The 11,542-nt window shown below is 42.6% G+C and overlaps 1 protein-coding gene across 1 annotated transcript; it reads left to right on the forward strand.

Moving 5' to 3' along the window:
- Positions 1-4,180: 4,180 nt before the first annotated feature.
- On the forward strand, positions 4,181-11,424 carry gpr185a (G protein-coupled receptor 185 a). The gene is made up of 2 exons (XM_058414913.1): positions 4,181-4,748; positions 5,242-11,424. The coding sequence occupies exon 2, from the start codon at positions 5,265-5,267 to the stop codon at positions 6,219-6,221; it is 957 nt and encodes a 318-aa protein (XP_058270896.1). The 5' UTR covers positions 4,181-4,748; positions 5,242-5,264; the 3' UTR covers positions 6,222-11,424.
- The last annotated feature ends 118 nt before the right edge of the window (positions 11,425-11,542 follow it).

Raw genomic sequence — 11,542 nt, forward strand, 5'->3', positions numbered from 1 at the left:
AGGATGAGGACCATGACATCTGGCCTATGAGAGGTCGCTCTCCTGTATGGATCCCACCACCTGTTGGGAGCCCACCCCCACCTGTGAGAGGTCCCTTTTCTGTATGGACCCCACCACCTGTGAGGAGCCCTTCCCCACCTATGAGAGGCTTCTCTCCAGTATGGACCCCACCACCTGTGGGGAGCCCATCCCCACCTATGGGAGGCCTCTCTCCTGTGGGGAGCCCATCCCCACCTATGGGAGGCCTCTCTCCTGTGGGGAGCCCATCCCCACCTATGGGATTCCTGTCTCCTGTAGGGATCCCACCACCTGTGGGGAGCCCATCCCCACCTATGAGAGGCCTCTCTCCTCTATTGATCCCACCACCTGTGAGGAGCCCATCCCCACCTATGAGAGGCCTCTCTCATGTATGGATCCCACCACCTGTGAGGAGCCCATCCCCACCTATGAGAGGCCTCTCTCATGTATGGATCCCACCACCTGTGAGGAGCCCATCCCCACCTATGAGAGGCCTCTCTCCTGCATGGATCCCACCACCTGTGGGGAGCCCATACACACCTATGAGAGGCCTCTCTCATGTCTGGATCCCACCACCTGTGGGGAGCCCATACACACCTATGAGAGGCCTCTCTCCTGCATGGATCCCACCACCTGTGGGGAGCGCCTCTCCTGTATGGATCCCACCACCTGTTTGGATCCCACCACCTGTGGGGAGCCCATCCCCACCTATGAGAGGCCTCTCTCCTGTTTGGATCCCACCACCTGTGGGGAGCCCATCCCCACCTATGAGAGGCCTCTCTCCTTTATGGATCCCACCACCTGTATGGATCCCACCACCTGTGAGGAGCCCATCCCCACCTATGAGAGGCCTCTCTCCTGTTTGGATCCCACCACCTGTGGGGAGCCCATACCCACCTATGAGAGGCCTCTCTCCTGTATGGAGGAGGCCATCACCTTCAGGGAATCCACAACATTCCACAGTTCCTCTGCCCCGGCCTCATGACCAGCTTAACCCCCACCACATTGTGGCTGGTCAGCTGTATGGTCACCCTCTGATGACAGTTCCTGTCCCACGCCAGGGCATAAGGAGGAGGAGGGACGAAGAGGACGGCAATCTAGAGGCCCCTCCGAGTAGACGGCAGCATGTGGATCAGGATGGGTAGCTGGATTTCATCAGGAGGTTCGTCCGATTCCCCGTTCACTTGGGTTCTATTTAAGTGGGAGAGCTGTAAGTTCAAAAGCTCAGTCATCACCTCATGTTCATCACTTCATATGCATGATGAATGGTAAGTATCTGTGGTAAGTATGTGTGGTAAGTATTTCACCCCTAGATTTCAGCATTAGTCTTTTTTTAAAATTTTATGTATTTTTTGTATTTTGCATTTAATTTGTATTAAATGTATAGGATTTTTAGAATATTAATGTTGTTTATTTATCTTATGTGTTGTTGATCTTTCAGCTGCTCCCTACATGTGTGAGGGGTCGCCACAGCGGACTAGCTGTTCCGCACAACAACTTGGCACAGGTTTTACGCCGGATGCCCTTCCTGACGCAACCCTCCCGTTTTATCCGGGCTCGGGACCGGCACCACAACCAGTGGCTGGGAATCAAACCCGGGCCTTTTACATGGTAGGCGAGAAACATACCACAGTGCCTAATTTATGTTATTTATTATTTATTAATTAATTTATTATTCTTCATAATTAGTATTATCCTAATTTATATTAATCAATAAATAAATATAATTGTATTGTTGTTGAATTATGCATTGTTGTAAATATGTAAATATTACATTTTTTAAGACTTTTGTAGTATAAAATGTTAAAATATTATATAATTATATTAATATCTCTAATAAGTGTACAGTTTGTCATTGCTTGTAAATAGTTAATACATTATTTTTTGGTTCAATACACAAGTGTCTCAAGTGTCTTTTTTTATAACACATCATTTCATTAAACATTTCTCATTCGTTTCTCATGTAATTACACAGTTAAAAGAGTACAGTGTTGCTGTATTACATATCACAGCTGTATACAGCATATAAAAGCTGTATTACATATCAGTATTTTACTAAAACAACAGCCATATTACTGTGTGAAGTGCTGTCAAAGAGTGAGTGTGTGTGTGTGTGTGTGTGTGTGTACACTGAGATAAAATCACTGAAAGGGAAGAAAAAGGTGTTGGACTACTGATCAGAAGGTTGTGAGTTCAAACCCCAGATCCACCAAGCTGCCACTGCTGGGCCCCTGAGCAAGGCCCTCAACCCTCAATTACTCAGTTGTATAAAATAAGATAAAATGTCAGTCACTCTGGATAATGGCATCTCCTAAATGCCAGAAAAATAAATGTAAATGTCTGATAGCTGCCTCTTGTCTCCTCAGTTCTGGTCAAACCTATAAGAGTGTCACACTTCAAAACACGTCACTAAGACCTGTTATAAACATATTCTGTCTAATTTAACTCATACACCTGAATGAAATAAAACCTAAGGGGATAGTGGATAGTAAAACTGCTTTATCTTCTTCATATCGGTCTGTTGGGTTTTTTAATATATTTTGTACTTGTTTAATTTTTCGACTGCAGTTGTTGTGTCTGTTATCCAGTGTGACAGTGTTGTTAAAGGTTCATATAATTTTGTTGTATAACTTACAAATCAACTTAAAACAGCTTTTACTTGTACTAAAGATTTTAGGAGTACTTCTACTTTTACCCTCCTTAGAGAATTATTGGAAAGTAACAGTACTTTTACATCCCTTTTTGTATTTTTCTTAAAGAAAAAAAAAAGATGTCAGGTTCATTGTGAGAGAAGTTCACACTCTGTAGCCACTGCAGAATATGGTTCCTGTACTTATGTCTGGTGTAAATGGAGTAGACATCTATCTATCTATCTATCTATCTATCTATCTATCTATCTATCTATCTATCTATCTATCTATCTATCTATCTATCTATCTGTCTGTCTGTCTTTCTGTATATCTATCTGTATATCTATCTATCTATCTATCTATCTATCTATCTATCTATCTATCTATCTATCTATCTATCTATCTATCTATCTGTCTGTCTGTCTTTCTATCTATCTATCTATCTATCTATCTATCTATCTATCTATCTATCTATCTATCTATCTATCTATCTATCTATCTATCTATCTGTCTGTCTGTCTGTCTGTCTGTCTGTCTGTCTGTCTGTCTACTTTTTAAAGTTTACTTTAAATTATAGTTTTTTATAGTTTCATACCACGTCCTACATATTCCTCAGACTGTACCACTGTATCCGCTGATGCTGATTGGACACTTCATGGCTCCCAGGCTGAGACCCTCCCACTGTGACATCATCACCAAGGGCTTCAACAGGAAGTGACTCTCAATGTTTTCATTCATGCATATTCTCTCTCTCTCTCTCTGTCCCTCTGTCCCTCTCTCATTCTCTGTCCCTCTCTCTCTCTCTGTCTCTCTGTCCCTCTCTCTCTCTCTCTCTCTCTCTCTCTCTCTCTCTCTGTCCCTTTCTGTCTCTCTCTCTCTCTCTCTCTCTCTCTCTCTCTGTCCCTTTCTGTCTCTCTCTCTCTCTCTCTCTCTCACTCTCTCTCACACACACACTCAAACACCCACATACACACACACAATATATCGATGTAGGAAGATGATCTTTAAAGTGAATCTGCTAGACAATCTCTTTATTAATCTCTAAAACAACTATAAAGAAAAATTTAAGCCGTGACCAGCTGCCTGGGGCAGATGCGGCTGTCTGAGGAGCAGGGGGGCATCTAGAAGGCTGTGTTCTCACATATAAAGCACTGCATCTGCATCACCTCTTCTTTCCTGTAGGGGCACAGAGAGATGTTTTCACTGAGCTTCTCAGACTGGCAGACTACTGGAGTTTTGTAGCCAGTAAATTATTATAGAAACTGAATATTGGGCTACTAAACACTGCTAAATGTTTAGAAGTCTTTCACTTCCTCCCTGAACTGAAACTGGTAAAGACGAGGTTCAGCAGTAATAATAACAAACTGTACACTGTTTTTGAGAATAATATCGAGCATCTCTTCTGCACTCCAGTTATGTGATGCCTGAAGCCCACTAATTCTACACTGATAATTAATTCTACATTGTATTTGTTAATTTTCCACAGTATATGTTCATTCTGAATTGCATGCCTTAATTCCTTCTTATAAGTTTTATTAGTTCTATGAAGAGTATGCTAATTCATCACTGTTAATTCTAATTTAATGTAATCCCGTTCTATACAGTGTAAAAATTTCTATACAGTATGTGTTAATTCTACACTGTACATCATCCTCATTTCGTCGTCTTCACCTCGATCTTTATCCCAGTAACCATGACAACGGTCCATCTCTCTCTCTCTCTCTCTCTCTCTCTCTCTCTCTCTCTCTCCCGTGCACAGACACCACGGCCTCTCAATCGCGGCAGAATGGTGCGCGAGCGTGACGCCACGGATGCACGAGCCGGGCGCAGACCAATTGCGTGTGAGCAGCTGGACGCCGCTGTCCGTGAAACCGCCAACCTTCTGAACAGGAGCGGTGAAGGAGGAAGCTTCACCAGCAAACGCGCGGGGAGAGAAACCGGAGCTGAACGAGCTCCTCTGAGAGCAGGTCTCTTTCCTTAACCCGTTTAACAGCGCGTGATGCGAGACGCGTTACTGCACGAGACCATCTTCATCATCCTCACCATCTTCATCCTTCTTCACCTGAGGGAAGACAGATGGAGGCTCGGACGGACTCCTGGGTTCGTGATGATCTTTGTCTGAAATCTCGTTTTAGCTTTAGTTCATCTAGACGTGACCGATTTTTCCAGAAGGTTTTCTTAGCATTAGTGTGAAAGATGAGGTGTGTGCGTGTGTGTGTGTGTGTGTGTCTGTGTGTGTCTATAAATAGCGTGTTTACTCCTAATTTAATCCGCCTGGGCTGCTTTGTCCTTTTATTCAGACTTGAATATTTCTGTTCCTGTGCGGTTATAATTATCTCGACAGGAAATGCTCAGAGCTGAATGAGCTCCGTATAAACACTGGTGCTAATTAGATGTTCATTAATCTCTTTAGGTCTTTATTCTGGGCTGTAAATGTTCATTAGGAGCAATGTTTTATTTCTATCTGTGTTAACAAGAGCTTAAATTTGAGGCTGTTTTGAAGGTGATGTAGGTGTTTTCTCCTGACTTTTATCTCTTTCATGACCACCATCCTGCCCCGCCTCTTCTCCCATTCCCCCATCTCTCCCGTCAGTGATTCATCCTCATGCCGCAGCTATGAGTAACACGCACCCCAACACCTCTACTTTAATCCCGGATGTGCAGGAGGTGAAGAACGTGAGCGTGGAGCTGCTGCCCCTCAATCCCTGGGATGTGGTGCTGTGCGTGACCGGAACGCTGGTGTGCTGTGAGAACGCCTTGGTGCTCGCTCTGATCGCCCACACACCCTCCCTGCGAGCACCGACGTTTGCACTCGTGGCCAGCTTGGCGTTTGCTGACCTGCTGGCTGGTCTGAGTTTGATCCTGAACTTCATCGTCATCTACATGTTGGACACAGACTTTGTGACGTTGCTGTCAGCCGGCCTGCTCATCACCGCCTTCTCAGCCTCGGTGCTGAATGTGCTAGCCATCACAGTGGACCGTTACCTGTCTCTGTACAGCGCTCTTACATACCACACAGAGCGCGCCGTCACCTTCACCTACGTGGTAATGATGCTCGTGTGGTCTACCAGTGCTGCCCTCGGTGCGTTGCCCGTGCTCGGCTGGAACTGCCTGCGTGATGAAGCGACATGCAGTATCTGCCGTCCGGTGCACAAGAGCAACGCGGCCGCGCTTGCCGTCTCCTTCCTCCTCGTCTTCGCCCTCATTCTGCAGCTATACCTCCAGATCTGTAAGATTGCTGTGCGTCACGCGCAGCAGATTGCCGTGCAGCGCCACTTCAGGGCCGCTTCACACGCCGCTTCTGCAGCCAAAGGCGTCTCCACACTGTCAGGCATCCTGGGCACGTTTGCGCTCTGCTGGGTTCCACTTGCCATGTACTCACTGGTGGCAGATACATATTACCCAGCAACTTACATGTATGCCACTGCTTTTCCAGCTATCTGCAGCTCCATCATAAACCCCATCATCTACGCCTTCAGAAACCCGGACATCCAGAGGTCTCTGAGGCTCATTTGTTGCGGATGTGCGCCGTATGGCTTTACAATGCGACCACGGACACCTAGTGACGTGTAACAATTTTCTAAATGCAAAAGCTAAGCTTAAAAAGAAGACTGCAGCAGTTTTCAATCCATGTCTACGTCTATATCTTCTGTAGCGTGTGTGATTGCCAGAAACAAGGATTCAAACCAATTTCCTGAAAAAAGGAACGAAAACATTTCTGTATTTTGGTTGAATTCTTCAGCCGAAGTTCTGATCTGTTGTTTCAGAGGGAAGAATAAGTGCCTCTGTGTAGCATGGGTCTGCAAAGATATGACAGATTCTTAGGTTTTTACTGTATTGTTCCACATATATGACTTAAACTTTAAATGAAGAAAATATCCATAGGCTCCGATTCGCCATGAAATTAGTATAGAGATTTTCGCCTCTTCCCTCAGTGCAGGTGAAAATCCAGTCGCTGGGAATCACACAGACGCTACAGCTGATAGACAGAAGGATAAAAACTGCTGAATTTTGACTTTAACATGCACAGAGCATCCACATATTGTAATGTTCATTCGTATGGAAGTTGTGTGTTGTCTGTGAGTGTAATGATCTTTAAATCACAGTGTGCTAGTTCACATAGCTGTGTTTTTAGTGTCTTTGGCCACTTTTCATAGTTTCAGTTTAAATATGAAGGAAATGATACTGACACCCATTGAATCAACATCTGTATAAACACCAAACTCAAATGTAGCATGAATCCTTTGTGGTCAGTTGCCTTTAAAGCACTGTGAAATGCCTATAGGCTTCCCAGACTATCACCAGAACTGATGGACAGCAGAGATCTTCAGCGTTCACTGTATCGCTGGCAATATATTTAGAAATTGGCTTATTCACTTGAATCTCAGGTTGAGAGACAGTCTTAAGGGTGCAGTGCTGCCAGTACTTGATAGCACCTGCTTTAGGTGTTTATGGAGGTCATTTTTCTGCTGAACCTGATCATGAAATATCAACTTTACAATCAGATAGCGTTAGATCAGAGAAATCCCCAAACTGTGCTGAGCTTTAGGTCTAGAATTTTTATTCTGTTTGTGACCGACAAAAACGTTCTAAATTATTTAATTGTCAAAACCAATAGCCCCAAACCCCAGACAGGAAACTAGCTTTTCCTGCACTTCCTGTTTAAGAGAGCGGAGAAGGAGGAAATATTACCAATTCTGGAGTCAGGAACTGCTTACAAGGCAGAGACCAAAATCACCAAAACCTGAAATCTGAAACCCTAATATATTTACCTGGTGTTAACTAAATAATGAAATATTTTTCAGCAAAGCCGAACCAAAACTGATAGATTTAATTAATTTCACATGAATGAACTGAAAACATCCCGGTAAGATGGAGGGAAGGGGGCGTGGCTTCCAGGTGCACAAATGATTCTAGATTGGATCGTCTTCTGTTTCATTGGGGAATAAAAGACTGATCCTCTGGAGGTATTATGAGTGATGAATCGTGTTAGTGTAATTCTAACGTAGGTTAAATTGTATATATATATATCACACGCCTCGTCCACAGTACTGCTTTTTTATCCAACTGCCGCTCGCTCCCATAGTTCTGAGGTGTTTTGGATGCACACCTCTGCCCTGCACCGTTTATGTTCTCATACTGAGGAACGTCAGTTAAGCACATCCTGGGCTATGAAAGCATTGCAACGAGAAGCGTCCACACAGTGTTCACTCAACATTAAGCGATTCATGCTGTGGACAGTAAACATTATTTGAAATGTTCCTGCATCTGTCTCTAGTGTTCTCAAGCTGCATCAACATTTCAGAAAGGAAGAATGCCATGAAAAATAATCATAATAGTGTGGGGTTAGTTATACGAAAATCCTGAAGTGTTTTATGCATTTGTAATCAAGAACTAACATTCATGTTAACATCAGCTAACGTTAGCGTAAGAGGTCACTCAATATCTCTTTTTACTCACAATTAATGTTGCAGAACGTCCTCGCAGTTAGTCCCTGTTGTCACTTGTGTTTCAGCAGCAATAACCAGGCGTCCTCTCACCAGCCTCTCTCTTCTCACTTAAAGACAAAACACTCCTGAAGACTTTCCCGTGTCAGAAAACCCACAAACCGCTTAAATATGTTAAATAAATGCCTGCTAAAGCGTTTCTTCGTCAATTAAATACACATTTTTGTCATCTGTATTTTTAAGGTTAGTTAATATTAAATTCCGAGTTTACAGAAATGAGGATTTCTGTAAATCTGCCCACTGTTTAAAGCTCTATACAAATGAAATAAAGTTGAATTGAACGACATGGAGTGTTCCCGTTCACATCCCTGTGAATGAACTGTTACTGTAGAAACCATAACATTGGGATGAGTGCATTAGTATAAACCTGTGATTGAAGTTCGAGCTGCTGGTATAGAGACGTGATCCACGCCGTCAGCGTTATGGTGTAAATGGTTTCATCACTCAGCCCTGCTTCGTTTCATCCGTAAGCTAAAAGTTAGACAGCCAAAGTAGACGTGTGCCGTGTTTCGCAGCTTCCCTCATTAACCTCCAGCTAACGTGTAAAACCTTGTTGTATGAACACAGATTAAAGTTTTCTCATCTAAGTTGCACATGATGTCAGCGTGAAGAGAAGTAGAAATCTCAGATTCATTTTTGCCTTACCCGTGTTCTCAGTGGCAATAACGTACCGTACTGTGTCTATTAATAACAAAAATGCATAATGAAGTAATAATATTCTTTTTTAAAACTATTAGAGGCAAATAAACCCGCTGTTTGCTTGTCATCACGTTTGTGATAAGTAGCTCGCTAGGCTGTAAGGTGTGACTGAGCACTTAGAGATCTCTGATGGTATCTCAGTACTGTGCACTGAAACTTTATCTTGTGTGTGTGTGTGTGTGTCTGTGTGTGTGTGTGTGTGTGTGTGTGTGTAGATCAGCCAAAGAGCTAACTGTAAAATACCATACAAAAAAAAAAAAAAGTGTATTGTACAAACCGCACTATTCCAAATATTCTTGCTGATTAAAGATGTCAGTAGATTTGAATGTATGGTGCCACGATTTTCTGTTGACTGACTGAACATATGCTTTGATTTTGTAAAGAATTATGTTTAAGGTCCGATTAAAGTTGTGGTCAATAACGGAACTATTTTTGTACAGTAAAATGTTTTGCATTCGTTAGGAGTAGCTACTTGTGTGTTTGTCTTGATTCATGATCCATATTTGAGTGATTTGCATTAACAAGATGTTTTTTTTTTTTTATTTTAATGTATTTACTTAAATGTTTCTATAAACGTCACTTCATTGCTCCATACACGTGTGCCTCTCTGTTTTGTTGATAAAGCCGAAGATCTTAAGCTGTACACATCAAACCGAGGGCGGTATAAAAGAAAAGCATGGACTAATTGTTAAAAATCACGTTCTTGAAAAAGCTGACAGATTTTGTGGGTGTTCTCCTTGTCTGAGAGGCGCGATTTTAAAACCCCTGCGCTGGTCATCTCGTGTCAGGTTTCGTTAGTCACATATGCCGTGACGGGTTACACACTCATCGATCACATGTTAAAGCCTTGGACTAGTGAAGTAAAGCGGTCCAGTCCGGTCTGTTGTTTGTCAGCTGAGTGTCCAGTGCTCCAGAGGGACGACGGTAGGGAGCTGGCGAGGGCGAGGGCCAGATGGAGCTTCTCAGATGGAGGCCGAGTATTACGTCACATCCAGGGTGGGGATCTGTGGAAACAAACCAGATTTAACACACTTCTTTTGGACAGTGGTGATGGACCCCTGTGCAGGCATCATGTTTAGACCCCATTCATGTTTCCTTCAAATATATAAACTAGTTCATATTTACATAAAACTGTAACCTAGCTCTGTAATGCTCTGTTTACCTCATCCAACATCCAACACTATTACATTAAATACGAAACAGGCATGAATGTTCAGCATCACACACACACAGATAACGGCATTGACACTCAGTGCATGATGTTGTGGTGTTACTTTTGTAACAGAAACCCTAACAGCATGTGGTTCTGTAGGCAGCTCATGCAGATGGAGGTCTCTGTTCTCTGCAGCTCACTCTGTTACTGTTTTCCCATCCCTGCTTTAGATCCTTTACAGATTAGTTCATGTGTTTAAAGTCATTTATTAAGATTTTCACGTATTATTTCACGTTGGATTCCAAAGGGTTGTTAGGGTGCTGGTGTCTCAGTGGTAGGTTTTCTCGCCTACCATGCAGAAAGCCTGGGTTCGATTCCTTGCCAGTGCCCAAACTCCAGCTACTGGATGTAGTGCCGGTCTCAAGCCAGAATAAAAATGGGAGGGTCGCATCAGGAAGGGCGTCCGGCGTAAAACCTGTGCCAAGTTGTTGTGCGGACCAATTGGTCCGCTTTGGTGACCACTCACACATGTAGGGAGCAGCCGAAAGATCAACAACATTCCAGTGGATTATTACTAGGTGTATTATTATAGTAGCAGAACTTTTTGTAATTTAGTGAATCTGGAGGGAATTAGAGGTATCCAGATTTAATGCACATTTCCCAGATATCCCAAATTTCAAAAAAGGGATGGATTACCTTTTTAAAAAAAAACCTCCACATCATTAGCATAAAATAATATGAGGGAAATTAAAGTTGTAATGCGTTTAGTTTATTAGAAATGTCCGTTGTAAATTTGATGTAGGTATATTTGGCTCTATTTAGAGTGGCTCAGGGTCATAATTTAGAGATTTTCTGAGTTCAGTTAGTAATTAGCAATTAGCTGCACAGTGACATCAGTCACCTGGTCACCTGGTCATCAGCTCCACCCCTCATTCTGGAGCATAACAGACCCTAAAAAGTGTTACACACATCAGCTGTAAGTTCTTCAACATAGGAGCAAGAATTCTCTGTTGTCCAACATCATACCCTGAAAACAGTCTTTAGTCTCAACCTCCTGCTTTTATTTCACCTTGATTCTGTAGATTTGTACCTAAGACACTCGTACTGAACATCTACTGACCACACTGAGCACTGAGGACTCTACAGATCTAGAAGAGTAATGATTTATAATCCCACTCTCTGTGTTTATAATGATTTATAATCCCACTCTCTGTGTTTATAATGATTTATAATCCCACTCTGTGTTTATAATGATTTATAATCCCACTCTCTGTGTTTATAATGATTTACAATCCCACTCTCTGGTGTTTATAATGATTTATAATCCCACTCTCTGTGTTTATAATGATTTATAATCCCACTCTCTGTGTTTATAATGATTTATAATCCCACTCTCTGTGTTTATAATGATTTATAATCCCACTCTCTGTGTTTATAATGATTTATAATCCCACTCTGTGTTTATAATGATTTATAATCCCACTCTCTGGTGTTTATAATGATTTATAATCCCACTCTCTGTGTTTATAATGATT

Source organism: Hemibagrus wyckioides, linkage group LG18 (assembly GCF_019097595.1).
Source record: "Hemibagrus wyckioides isolate EC202008001 linkage group LG18, SWU_Hwy_1.0, whole genome shotgun sequence".
Classification (NCBI taxonomy): Eukaryota; Metazoa; Chordata; class Actinopteri; order Siluriformes; family Bagridae; genus Hemibagrus; species Hemibagrus wyckioides.

Coding starts and splice junctions, on each gene's coding strand:
- gpr185a (XM_058414913.1), top strand. CDS start 5,265: ATGAGTAACACGCACCCCAACACCTCTACTTTAATCCCGGATGTGCAG.